Below are 14105 nucleotides of genomic sequence, written 5' to 3'. Positions count from 1 at the left end.
CTCCCCCTCCACAAGTGCTGGGGTAAGGGGTTGCAGAGTTTTCCCTGTGGATCTGGCCATGGCCACCAGCAGTGGGGACAGATGTGCTGGACAGATGTGCTGCTGTGCCCCATGTCTGAGGTGTGGGTGAGCCTCACCTGGCAGGGACAAGGCTCCGTGCCCGACACCTCACCCTGTTTCCCGCAGGGCTGAGCTCCTGCTGACCTCAGCGGGCTGATTCAGCCATCCCGGCCGTCCCCTCCGCCTTCCCCTCCCTCTTCCTTCCCCTTGGTCTGTGTTCCTGACATTTCCCAACCTCCCTGCTCCCACCCTGCCCATGCTCCCACCCTGCGACATCTGATACCGCTGCTGCCTTTCTCTTGGTGATTGCTTCTAAGAAAAGGGAGGGAAAACTTGGACCAGGGCTGGTGGCTTGGGAAGGAGCTTTGCTCAGCTCGAACGTGCAAAATGTGTTGTGTAAACTCGAGCTGTCCAGGTGAGAAGAACTTGGAATTTCTCTGGTGTCAGTGCAGGTTTCTCATCCAGCTCCTGGAAGCTCCAGGGCAGGCACGAGGGTGGCAGCTGGGGGAGGACTGACCTGCGTGGTGGCTCCAGAAGGAACCTTGTGGAGCACAGAAGCAGAGTTACAGTTTTCGGTGCGGCTCTTTTGGGCCGCGGCTACGTCAGCGATGGATTCACCACCCGTATGAGTTCCTGGGGGCTGGGTGGAAAAAAAATTGTACTTTTACAGAAGTACATCTCATATAATTTGGGTGGCATGAATAGCTAGTGACCGCTAAATGCCCGCTGGGGCTCCAAAGTGCGGAACAGCAGCGGCAGGAGGGGCTGCAGGAGGTGAAGAGCCCCCACTGGGGTGGTGTGTGTGTGTTGGTGGGGCAGCGTGTGGGGCTCCCAAGGCATGCCCGGCCTCCCCCTGAGCCTATTGAGGGCAGCTGGAGGCTTTGCACTGCTTCCAATGGGCTTTGGATCAAGCCCGTGGCATGCTGCTTGTTTGTTTTGGATCCCTCCCGAGGATGAAAAGATCCTTTCAATGGCTGCTCTTTCTCCTTCTCCTTTGGATCAGCTGCTCCTTGCACCCCCCACAGCCACCAAGTGACCCCTCTGGGAAAATGCCATGAGCTGCTCAGCTTGTTTCTTTCTCCACAGGCAAACACCCTGAACCCAGGCTCACCTTCAAGAGTTGCTTTACACCAGAGCTCATCTGGTCAAACAACAAGACAGCCTGCCTCCTTTCAAATTTTAGATGGTTATTGCCCATTTATTTGTCCAGAGCTGGCAAATGAGCACTGTACAGGTACTTTGTTAATAAAATGAGGCACTAATTGTTGTAGCAAACAGATGAGGCATTGTGAAATGTTGTTTTTGTGTTTCCTAGCTGTGGAAGTGCGATTGCAGCAGAGCTGTGTTCCCAGAAAACATCAATCCATAGCACCAAAAGTGCTGGCAATTTATTATGCAGGCTTACAGTACCAATTTCTTTTTGCTTCTCCTATTAATGAGTGCTCTCTCTTTCCACTGGCTAGTGATTCTCCCCTGGCTGGCAAAATGCTCTGCCTTGAAAGGATCTGAACTGACCCTACCTAGAGCAGGTGCAACAAGATCTGTTGTCTTCAGGCTGTGCAGGATCCAGCCCCAGATAAAAGTGTCCACAGGACCGTTCTCTTGGGCGTGCTGGGGTGCCAGGGCCTGGGGGAGACGAGGTGAGTGCTGGTGCTCCTGGGAGAACATCAGCTGCTCTGCTGTGCTGCCCTCATCCCTGCCAGCCTCTGCCAGCCAGCAGCCATGGGTTACTTGGCACCAGGGTTTTGATGGGATGCTTGTATCAGTGTTGGTGCTCTGCTGTGCCAAATGCTGGATGGACGCAGAAGGGGAATCCTGCTCTGCTGGGTTTGTGGCCTGGAACTGGGGATAGGGAGCACAAAGGCATCCAAGATGTTGTCTTGGCTTGTGTTTGATGGATTGCAGTGATCTGGACTCTGTCACCTGAGCAGGTACGCAGGGAAGGGCAAGTCCTTTCCCAGGTGCACACCTTCCCTGGGCTAGGCATGACCCGTGAAGTCTAACCAAGGGCAGAGCATTGCTCTGAGTCAGGGTTTCTCTGGAGGCTACAGCATCCCAAGTTACTCATCCTAAGAGAATGAATGCACTGAGGATATAATCATAAGGGTTAGGTAGCGCTCGTTCTCACTCTTTCAAAGATTCTTGTCCGGAAACTGGTAGGCTTGGCTTCTCCTTTCTATCTTTGTGTCCATATATATCATGCAAAATGCTGAAACTTTACTATCTCATTTATGCTTCCTCTTACAGAGCTGTAGATCTCTGCCCAGTATTTAGGTTATGCAGTAATTCTGCCCCATTTGCCACAGATTAATGAGGCTATAAAATAATCACAGAGCTGGGGCAGCCGTGGCTTTTCACGCTCCTCACGTACTTCTATCCGCCGTGAAATTCTTCATCCTGAAGCAATTACCTGGCTTCTCCAGGCTCCCTTTAATACTCCTTGACGACTCAAAATGAAGGAGACGCTGCCCCATTTTCGTCTGGGACATTAGCAGGGCAATGGCAGCATCCACGGTGGTGCCTGGGGGAAGCTGAGCAGGTGTGGCACCTGTCTGTGTCCACCTGAGTGACCGGGGCTGGGGAGGAAACCCTCCTGCTGCCGGGGGAGCGTGGGACAAACCAGCGAGGCTGGATGTGTCACCTGCCTGCATCCCTTTCCTTGGTCCTCCAGCCTTTGAACCTGCCACTTCTCTGATAAGACCCTGAAGCATTTCGTGGCTCCAGGAAGGTGCTGGACAGGAGTTCCCAACCACAGAGAGGGATTTGGATCGCTGCAGCTGCTGGGGAGCTGCTGCAGCAGGTCTGGGTGGGAGCTGGAGGGACTCTACTGACTCACCCCAATAACTGGGCGCAGGAGGTAGACATTTTGTCAGCGTGGTGTGTCAGTGCACAGCAGGTGTTACAGTTTGGCCTCCAAAACTGGGATGCTGAAAGTATTTTGTGCACTTTATGGCTCCCCCTACCAGTTTGGGGGAGGTAGAGGAGCAAGACCGCTGATACTGGAGGTGTGGAGGGTGTTTGTCTCTATCTATCATTTATTTTCAGGGGGTGTTGGCCCTTTGCTCTGCAGGGTCTCAGTCCCTCTTTGGAGGCTCCTTTGTCCTCTCTTAGGCTTGGGGACCATCTCTGAGGGCTGGTATTGGTGTAGGAGGTACAGCACTGACCTGCTTCTGGGCTGGGACCTGGTTAGGAAGCAGTGAGGTGAAACCAGCACCTTCAGGAAGGTGAAATCAGCAGCTTGGAGAGAAATTGCTTTTCCTGCCTCAGCCTCCAAAGGCAGCCACGGTCTCTCCCTGCTGTGCCATCACTTCTCCTGGATGCTTCCCAGAAGGATTGCCCTCAGCTGGGGGTCAGGGTGTCCTCCCTGCCACAGGGGCTGGTGGGGGTGAATCGTTTCCTCTGGCAGCTCTGTCTCTGGGTGAAGCCCTCTCTGGGAGGGTGGTGGTGCTGCCAATCTCTGCAGCTCTGAGGATGCTCCACGTTTCCACCCTGTGCTGTTTGATCTCTCGTTTCCTCCAGATGTGACTTGGGAGTAGCACCAAGGGCAGGATGATTTCCTGTGCCACTGGTGATGACTCTCCCCTCCTGAAGGAGCCTTCCTTGCGGAGGAAGCCCTTCCCATGAAGCAGAGAACAGGAGGGTGGTTTTCCAGGGTGCTGCCCCATCCTGGAGCAGGGAAGGCAGTGTCACATCCTGGCCTGGTGTGTCCCTGTGCCCGGAGAGGTGCAGGCAGTGGTGCTGGTGGTGGGTAGATGTCAGCCTTCCTGCCATCCCCATCCTGCTCTGCTGGCCATCACCCACGCAGCTGAGGGAGGACATAAACGTGTGTTTGGAAAGCATTCACAGGCTGTTGTGTGTGACAGTGACAAACCCTCTTCCAGCTGGAGATCAAACTCTTTTCTCCCGTTCCCTCATCCTTCTCTCCCCACAAGTCTGAGCTGGTGTTTCTCCCCCACTAGGTGTCTTTTCAGTGCAAACTGACTTTGAAGGCTGTAAAGCCCTCCCAGCTTAGAAAGACATGCTCATAAAAATTTAAATACAATTTGTATGCAGGTCTATGTTAATAGCAACCTGCATTAGGAGTCCTCCTCCCTGCTGCCAGATGTCACGTAGCCTCCTGGGACGTCCCCACCTGACCGTGTGCTTGCACACGTGAGGTTTCACTGGAGCCAGAGGAGCTGTGCCAAATTACAACCCTGCTGTGGGGTACTGGAGGAACTGGGTTTGTGCTCTGGAAACTGGGTGATGTTGTTCTGATGGTGGAGAGCGTGGCAGTGCGAGATGATAAACCCTGACTCGTGAAACTGGAGCACCTGCTGCTTGTTTTGAACCTGACCTGATTTTGTACTCCCGGGTATGGCAGGTATGGAATTTGCTGTTCGAGGAATCAGACAGCAGCTGCTTAATCATTTATAAAGTTAAAAGACTGTGGCACTTCATTTCTGATGTGAAGTGCTAATTAGCTTACTATGGGATCCAGACTGCAGGAAATTCGTGTTTCTGGCACGGTGGCTGTTCATCTTTAAAAATGCGTTTGTCAAGGTGTTATGTTTATATTGTTAGTGTAGAGCAATACAGCACAGCCCAGGCTCTGTGACAGGAGGGAAAACATCAGCACCTCATTTAGAAATATGTAAGGCTGCTGTTAAATAATCTTATTAGAGGCTGTGCCCCATCCAGAGAGGAGAGCATTAGGTATCAGCCTCCCTCTGGAGCTGTGGATCTTTTGGGTGCAGCTGTGGCTTTCAGCTGCATCAGGCACGTGATATAGGTGCAGCTCAGTGGGCAAAAGATGGGAATTTAAATTCCTGGTGTAGAACCTGATAGAGAAATAAATAGCTACACTGGATGCTGTTGTTAGCCTTAAAGGAGAGTAGCATGGCCCTTTCATTCCTTCTAAATTAAAGTTTGATATGTGAATGACAATAAATGAGTCTAGACTCAATTTCTGAGAGGTCCCCAAATTTGTGCTAATACAGAGGATTAAGTAGGTTAGTTAGAGGCCCATTATGATTAATTCTTTTTGATAATCTCGAGGAACCAAATTGGTCTGCAAACACTTTTATCAGAAGTTGAATCTGGCTTCTAAAGCTCTCGATCAGGGCGGGTTGGATTACAGATTTATCCTGTGCACTGGTGCTGCTGCTTAAGCATTTTATGTACTGAGAGGTTGGAACATCAAAGAGAGGGCGCCCAACGTCTGCATTTCACTTCACATTTAAGTCGGTAATTAAGGGCCAGAGTGTAGCAAAACCCATTTCTGAAAAGTCACTTCATCTTTATTTGGGGTTAATTGCATTAATGCTCGCAGCTTGACAGGCTTGGTTCATGACAGGAAATTTAAAAATAAAGTTGTAGGGGATATATGCTGCCTTCAGCATTGTCTGAAAGTCCTAATTCCCAAGTAATCCTGTTGTTCATGCTCGTGAGACTGCCTACAAAACAGCACCTCTGAGCAGTTCTTAAGTTTATTTTTAAAGGCAGTGTAATTGTGTGCCGTTGGCTTCAAACTTCAGCAAAATGGGAAGATTTCCATGCAGATCTGCATGGGGATTTGCAGAGAAAGGAGAAACAAGCCTGGGTGAAGCAGGATGAAGTGGGACTGAGCTGGTTCTCACTGGGAATCCAGAGGAAAATGAGGTTTTGGGGTTCTAGCATGGACCTCAGTGATGCTTCTCACTGCCCTGAGCTCACCCAGGAGGTTCAGGGCTTGAGGGTTGGAGCCCTTGGAGCTGAGATAACAGCAGATGTCAATAGTGGTGTGTGCCATGGAACAGAATTGTCTCTCATAACTTTGTGAGGGCTCCTTGTGGGTGTTTTGTTGTTTGTTTGTTTGGGGTTTTTTTGTCTTCCCTGAACTTTATTGCATGCTCTACAGAATGTTACAAATATTGGCTGCAATCAGGTGTAATCAATCTGAGTGCAAATTATGGATTAGCCCATGTTTTAAAGCTCTGGTCAGGACAGACATCTGAGAGCCTGCAGAATAAGGCATTTTATGCATCTGCACACAATAACTCACCTTTTTTTGTGGAAGGTTCAGAGACTGCAAATGATCAAAGCTTTAATTTCATTAGCTATCACCAGGGACTTTGTGTGTGTCCTTTCCTGTATGCCTAATCAAAAGTCCTATCTAGGAGCAATACGGTGCTGTAGAGTTAAAAGCAGATTGATGCTCTTGTCCTCTGGCCTCGCAGGCAGATGAATTCCTCATTCATGTGAACTTCATATGAGCAGCTTTGAAAAGAGGAGCAGCAATTCAGCTAAGCCTCGTTCCATTAATTTTGGCATAGAAGATAACATGCAAGGAAACCTGAGAATCCACTTGGGATCCTCTTTTCCTATTACATTGGTAGCAAACCTTTGTTCATTTTATTACTCGTTGTTCTGGATCTGCAGTCAATAATGTGAGGAGAAGCAGGAGTCTGCCACGCATCAAGTTTGCTGTTGCCTTTTAAAGTGACATTCTCCTTAGATCACTGTTGTGTAGGCTTATTCCTTATCAGCAATGAGTGCTGTGTTGTTCATGTGACTGTACATCAAACAGGTCTGCAGTAGCTGTCTCTTCTGCTCCCCTGGCAGTGGTACATATATCTACAAAAACATTTTCTGAGAGCTCTCTCACCCCCCCTCTTCTCCTCACAGAACAGAAATCTGGATGGTGCAGCCTTTGGAAACCACCTGGGTATTTATCCTGCTGGCTTTCCCTTGCTGAATTTTGTTTTCTGTTCTGTATCTAAGGAGCCTGGGTATTATTTAGGTATTTCAGACTAACCCACATGCAATCAGGTTCTTAGAGTGGAAGTCAATAAAGGACTAAGACTGATGTGAATGGATAATTCATCAGCTGCATATAACTCCACCAAAGTTATCCTAAATTGCATTTATCTGCTTTTTGCATCAGAAACTTCCTTTGCCCTTTTTTTTCTTCCTCTGTGTGTTTAACACCATCCAGGTTCAAGGGACAGTGAGGAGTGTGCTTGGATCAGCTGGGAAGGTGATATCCAGATGGGACTTAATTCTTACGTGTGTTATCACCTACTCCATCTGTCAAAGGGATGAAAAAGGGGTGAAGTTTCTATTCATGAGACTGGACTTGAAGTCCCTGTGCTCTGAATAAGGGTGGGGAGAAGGTTCTTGCCCTGCTCCAGCCTACCCATGGGGCTGTAACCTTGGTGTAGGAGCACAAAGGCCATGGGGGATATTGATGGGAAAAGCAAATGGGAGCACTGAGGAGGGATGGAGCATCTGAGGCTGTTGCTCAGGCTCACAGGAGCTTGTGAGACATAAAGAAATACTGTGTAGAACAGGTAAGTGTAAAGCATAAGTCAAGTGTAATGAGATAGCATGGATCATAGAGCAATTGAAAAAACTCAAAAAACAAAACAAACAAACATGCAAACTAACCCAAATTAAAAAAAAAAAAAAAAAAAAAAAAGCACAAATCTGCTGTGCTCTGTTAAATGAGAAAATCATCATCTTTGTTTTTCAAGCTGGTTAGGCAATAAGGGGAAAAAAGGCAAAACAAAAAGGCACTGAGGGCGGCAGGCACAGCACAAAACCACGTAAGCTTTTCCTAGTGGGTTGGTTGGATTTTCCTGGCACAGGACGGGGCTGTTCCCTGCACTGGTTCTTTAGCTACAAGGGTCCTTTTCTTTTCTTTTAGAAGCAGCACTTGAAAACTGGATCTTTTTTCTATCTCTGTGTTTAAATCTGGATGTGACTTGACCACAGTGAACGGATGCCATCAGAGATTTTCCTGGCTGATTCCCCTCCAGAGCGATTCCTTGCTGCCAAGCCTGGCACGGGTACTGCCTCAGGTTATTGGAATAACCCCATGGATATTTGTCACCACTCTCTCCCAGTGGTAGAGGGAAACCTTTTCTATTCAGTACCTGTGGATTGCTGTCAAAGTTCTCTAAACACAGCGGTGGGCAATGCTGGAGGAGGAAGACTTTAGTGGCTACAGGCTCGAAATGATTCCAGGGGATGATAAAACCCTTGGAGTAGGAATACGGATGCCGGATTTCAATGTAGAGCCCAAATCTTTGCTTGTCCCTCGTTACAAGAAGCCAAATGCTCCTCTTCTTCGGCTCACTTTGTAGCAGCTTCTTCTCCTTTTGAAATATGTTTAATTTCCCCGTGTGAAAGCAAGACTCGGAGGAACCGAAACTCCCTGGCAAGGGACAGCAGCCCCAAGGGGACCAGGGCTGCCTTCACTCTGCTGTGTGTGAAAGGGAAGGGGGCGAGCCGGGAGGTCCGAAGGCAGTCTCGAACAGGCAGGCAGGCATCTGTCTGCAGAATTACATCACCCAGCTGCCACAGCTCTCGTGCGAGCTCCTGCAGCACGGAGCAGGCTGATTAATAAGGGATGAAGCGGGGTTTGTGAGCGCTTCCCCTGCGCTGTGGGCGCGCAGGTGTCTTCCTCCCTTTGGAACCATTTGGGGAAGCAATGCCGTGGGGTTTAGCTCTCCCACCCAGCCTGCGTGTAAGCTGTTCCTTCCCCCTTCCATTCATGCCACTACGCAGGAGTTTATTCTTGCAGGTTTAAGCTGTGCTGATGATTTTAGCCAAAAATCTGCTCCTTGAATAGTTTCTTTAACAAGGTGCTGATGGCAGCATGTTGGGCTCCCCAGAAGCTTCTGTCCCAAAAAGCTGAGAAAGTGTCAAATTCTCTGAGAGGGGGTTTTAATAGGATTAATCATCCTTCCTCTTCCACCCTCCCTTAGCTCGTCATAGGTAAGAGCACTCAAATGGAAGGTTCGGCTTTAACACTTGAAGGGCAGGGCGCTGTTAAACTGGCTCGAGGCAAGGCTGGAGTCCCTTGTGAGTCGTTATTATTGCAGTGTTTATTTGCTGTGGGCTGTTGTGAAGAGCTCTGCTACAATGCCCAGCTTTGTTTTTCTGGCGCAGCAAGTGCTCTGTTAATGGAGTCAGCTTAGGAGTAGGGCAAACCACCTCTTTGGCACCTTTTGGGTGTTTTACCCATGTGATGAAACAGCCGAGGGGGGAGTGTTGAACAGAGGGATGGCTCTGTGCCGTCGGTATTTGCCATAATTAGAGAAGTTAGTTATTTATTATTCTGGTATCATATCTAGTATTGGTAGTTACCTGCTTTGCTGCGAGGCACGGGCACAAGTTGTGTCCAGAGCCAGGTTGCGTGGGGCTCTGAGTCACCAGGTCTAGTAGAACAATACCGACTTTAAGGTCCCTTCCCAGCTATCCTATCTCTGCAGGACCGATTCCCCCCTCCCTCCACTTGCTGCTTCCCAGAAGTGCCTTTTTCAAGCAGGATTTCTACTGTATAATTTGAGCGCGGGCTCAGCCGGGAGAAAACGATGACAGCTTTGTTCCCCGTTTAGCAGATGATGAGGTGTCGGAGGCAGATAGCGAGGGATTCGTGTGCGGAGCGCCTGCCCAGCTCACTCGAGTGCGGCAGCGCGCAACGCCGGCGCCGCTCCTCTCCTTCTGCGGCATCTAAACGGGGCTTGTTGGCAGGGCGTGTGGCAAAAGGGTTAAAATTTAATTAGACAACATCGCGGTAGCTACTGGAGCTTAACAGAGCTTTATATAAGCCGCTAAGGACAAGGCTGCCGTGTGAGCCGCCGGCAGGGCTGAGCCACTGCAGCCGCTGGCCGGGCGTCAGGAGCCGGGGCATGCCTGGGAATCTGCCCAGGAAGCGCCGTGAAAGAGGAGTTTGTTCAAAGCCCTGAGCCCCGCTCCGTGCGACACCCCTGCCCGCCCAATAAAGCCGGGACCCGGCGGCACTGCGCTGCCGGAGGAGCTTCCCCATGGCTTCGGTGTTCATGTGCGGGGTGGAGGATGTGCTCTTCAGCGGCAGCCGCTTCGTGTGGACCGTGACGGTGGCAGCGCTGCGGCGGTGGTACGCGGCGCGGCTGCGGGCGTGCCGCCAGGCGCTGCGAGCCTGGTGTGGCCTCCGCGATGTCTACCAGGTAAAGAAAGGGCGGGGGGGGGGGAACCCCAAACCATAGCTCATCGCCTCGGCTTTTCCTTGGAGCAGCATCCCGACACCTGGCCGGGTGCGCGTTCTCCCTCCGTGCGCGGCAGGGATGGGGTGAGGAGCGCCGAGAGCGGCGCTGGGAAGACGCTCAGAGGACCCTGAACCTGGCTCTGAGCTGATCCCCCCGTGTCGCCTTCAAAGTGCCGGCTCTGAATTCAGGGTTTGGGGAAGATGTTTTCTGTGCCAAACGTGTTTTATCATTGGATCTACAAGTGTTTTGGCCTCTCCCCCGTGGGATCCCCTCTTGCTGCTGTCACCATCCTCGGGCTCTGGGGAGCTCCTCTCTGCCTGTGCTCTCCGGTGCTCCCGTGGGAGCGGCTGGCTGTGGCTTTTTCTGCTGCGTTTGTGTCGCTGAGTAGTGGCAGTGGTGAGGTGATGGTCCTTTGCATGGCAGAGGGGATTGCTGCTTGGGAGGGGTGCACTGAGTCTTGGAATGGCAACTGGGGGGCTCCCCTTCGTGCAGACAGGAAACACAGCCCTGTTCTTGTAGTTATTGTGGTATCCAGTGGCGGTGAGGGTGGTGCTCGCTCTTTTTTGACTGTTCTCTTTTTTTTTCGCTGGCAGTTGTTTATTTCTGTGTGCCTGCATTTCTGTCTCGCATGGGAACTTGTGATGCTCACAGCCTCACTGTGTGTGCTTGCTACATCAGGGTGAACGTTTCCAGCTTCTCCCCTCTCCCTGGCGTGTTGCAATACAGAGAATGACACAGCTTGTAGCAAACAGCTCTCCAGAGGCACCAGGATGCCAACTTCCATGGGAAAGTCGTGCTCACAAGACATCTGTGCCTGTTTAATCCTGAAGCGGTCTGTCGGTATTTAGCTTTAGGGCAGGCTCAGGAGCGGGAGAGCAGCTTTGTAGCGGTAGGTGTGCTAGTGCTTGGATGTATCTTGGGCAGATCATGTATGGAAACACGGGGTGATGTGTCTGGCACGGGTGTCACTGTGGATATGGATCATGACTAGTTAGGGAATGTAGGAGTAAAGGTATCATTGCTTTTCCTTTGCCCACTCTCACTGACCTGTAGGAATGTGGTGGGATGCAGTCCTGACTCTCTTCTTCCTCTCTAAAATCCAGCTACACCTGTGCTGTGGGGGTGTGATTTTTAGGATACATTCACACAAAGGGCATGCAGCTTAGACTGCCTTCCCTCTCCACTGCATCCCCATGGAGGTAAACCCCATCCCTCCAGAGCTGGAATAAAGGACCAGCTCCGACAACAAAAGACAGCTGTATTCAGCCTGTTCAGCTGCCATACTCTGATGGTTGGCTTGAGGTGAAAAGATATTTTTTTCAAAAAAAAGTGTAGCATTATCTCTACCCAAACTTACTGTGTCCTACTGCTTGCTTTGTCTTGTCTTTTCTTTATGAAAAGCACCACAGACCTGTGCCTGTGTCTGAAAGTGGGGATGTGAAAATTGGGTGAAAAGAGGAGATTGGCTCTTCCCTCACCCTGCCAGGCAGACCTTGAGCCAGGGAAGTGGAGAGGGAGTGCCCCTTCTCCTCTGGCCACAGCTTGTCCTGCTGGGACCTGTTGCTTCCCACTCGCTGCTCTGAGTCTTCCCTGGGAGGTGAAACCTGGCAGGAGCAAGGCAGCTCTCACATCTTCACATCAGGAATTTGCTAGTGGCAATTTGGGGTGTATTTAAAGTGAGATGGCTGAAAGAAAGCCCTGCAGCTCTTCCTTGTTGGGTTGTGTAAGGCTTTGCTTTTTGTGCTGAAGATTTGGCTCTCAGCTGCTCAAACCTCTGGCTGAGTCCAGTGAGTGCAGGACTGAGTACACAGCATGAAATGTCACCCAACTGCTCAGGTACCAGAGCCCTGAATCAATCGGTTTTTATAATTTTTTAAGCACTTCAAGCTATGGAAACGGCTAGAGACAGTGGCTGGGTGACCCTTGCATACAGGGAGGAACTGGGAGCCACCCTGGGTTAAATTTCCTCACCTCAGGCTCAGTGGAGAAACACAAGCAGTGCAGAGCACTCCGTGGGGTTGTTTCTCTGAGGAAGTGGATGTTACAGTGTCTGTGGGACAGGACTCTAATCTTGGGTGTGATATTTTGTGTCCCATCATTACCATAGATCCTGCGCTGTCCTGAGCAAGTTGTTTTCCCCTGTTCTTCATACAAAGGGTATAACAGCACTCCTGCCTGCCAGGGATGCTATTTGTCCTCTCAGATTTCTCCCCAGAAGTCCTGTAGTTACTGCAGCCACATCAAAACACATTTTTTTTCCCTGTGATCTTATTAAAATTGACTCCTGGACAGGTGCTTAACATTTCCCACCTTGGCTTCATGGAGAATGCTCTTATTTCTGTAGCTCCTTTGCATTCGTATTCCAGATGTGAAAAAACACCATGGGTTTCATATGGGTGTTCTTTCGGCTAAACCTGGGCTTTTCCCCTCTCTGAGGGCTCCCTGGACTGTGCATGATGAGACAGATGAGGACACCAGGCAGAACTTAGTCCACTGAGCTGCATGCAAGGGATGTGCAGGGAAGGGTGAGGCGCTGCTGGTCAGCCCTGGAGGCTTCAGTTCACTTTGATCAGTATTTGGGGATCACATTTTGTGGGCCAGTGGCTATTTTCCTGTGAGTTGGATGCTGCCAGTAAGCCTTTATTTAATCATCAGTACATTTTTGTGGAGAAAGGAAAGCAAGTAGGATTCCTTCTCCTTGGGGTGCTGCATTGTGTTGTTGTGGTGGGGGGGGGTGGGATTTTTAGTCTTTTCTAAAATACAAAATGCTTGGTAGCCTGGTGGGAGATCTGAGCTCGAGTTGCAGCACAGAGGAGCCACAAACACCTCTGTGTGTCTGAGCAGGGTCCCCAGCTGTGTTTGGGAGCTGGCAGGTGCACAGGTGGTCACGGGGCAGGCTCAAATCCTCCCTGCCAGCATAAAGCCCTTACCTGCCTTAGCAGCTTTAAGCACTACTAAAACCCACCCCAACAAGCACAAACCAGCCTTTGTCAGTCACCTTCTCTCCTTAGCCTTTGTGTTTGTGGCATGTGGGTGTGGGAAACCTTTTCCAAGGTTTCACCTGTTGTTCCACCTGGTCACTGCCACGGGGACTTCCTCAGGCTGATCCTCGCTCCAGCATGCTTCCCATCATCTGTCCCAAGGACAGGGATGTCCTACTTGCCCAGAGCCCGTTCATCTGGAGGAGGTTGTGAGCCAGATCACTGCTGGGGTGTCCTGTTTCACTCTGAAATAACCCCTGAACCCTCAGCAGGGCAGGGGCTGTACAGTGAGAGTTGATTCTCTGTGCCCTTGGGTTGTACGCCAGGGAACATTGTCTTGTCCATGGCAGGGAGCATTTAAAGCCTGTCCTAGAAATAGCAGATTTGCAGAGACAGCTGACAGAAAAGCTGGCACAGGTCTTTTTTTTTTTTTTTCTAACAGCAGCAAGTGGGTATGAATTATTGGTGCTGTTAGGGCTTGGGGAAACTCCTGGATGGGAATTTGGCATAAAAGCCTTCACTCAAGGGTTCCCATTTTCTACCAGAGAATGGAGTGAGGGCTGTATTTTGTTGTGGAGCTCTGGCACATAGTTCTGTGGCTTTGGGGGGGGGTCTTCCCAGAGCCCCTCCTGATGCTTGAGGTGGGACAACACGGCATTTCTAAGTGTCCTGATACTACTCCCAAGGGAAGCTTTCTGCAGGACCCTCCACATGCTGCTTTTATAGGCCACCTGTCTTAGATTTAATTATAGAGCAGTAAAACAAAGTGACATTTTTACGTAAATTCTGTCAATAAGCAGCTGCAAAGCAAAAAAACTTCTAGAATCAACATTTCTCCTGTGTTTAGTTGCTTGTATTACCACTGGCCTGGTTTTCATTGGGGTGTTGAGACAAAGTTTTCCCCTGAGATATCGATGCCAGTTGCCGTACATCCCACGACAGTGATTCCTCAGTATGGTTAAGCAGGAATAAGATATGGCATCAAAGTCTGTTTAATGATGCAGCTAGCTCTTACAAATTAAAAACTGGTCAGGTGAATGGTTTAGGGTCAGGGTTAAATGTGTGCCAGTCA

General features: G+C 50.2%; 1 protein-coding gene across 4 annotated transcripts in view; it reads left to right on the top strand.

Annotated features, from left to right (window-relative positions):
• The window catches only part of FRMD4B (FERM domain containing 4B), a 132679-nt gene that overhangs the window by 44310 nt on the left and 74264 nt on the right, over positions 1-14105 (top strand). Inside the window, exon 1 of one of the 4 annotated variants that reach the window (XM_058422223.1) lies at positions 9641-10013. The exons of the other annotated variants lie outside the window; for them this stretch is intronic. Coding sequence (XP_058278206.1) covers positions 9852-10013 — 162 coding nt within the window. The 5' untranslated portion in view covers positions 9641-9851. Of the gene's footprint in view, positions 1-9640; positions 10014-14105 lie in introns of those variants that run through there. 4 annotated transcript variants of the gene reach the window in all.

This window comes from Hirundo rustica, chromosome 12 (genome assembly GCF_015227805.2).
Source record: "Hirundo rustica isolate bHirRus1 chromosome 12, bHirRus1.pri.v3, whole genome shotgun sequence".
NCBI classification, from domain to species: Eukaryota; Metazoa; Chordata; class Aves; order Passeriformes; family Hirundinidae; genus Hirundo; species Hirundo rustica.
This window is presented reverse-complemented; position numbering and strand designations above follow the sequence as displayed.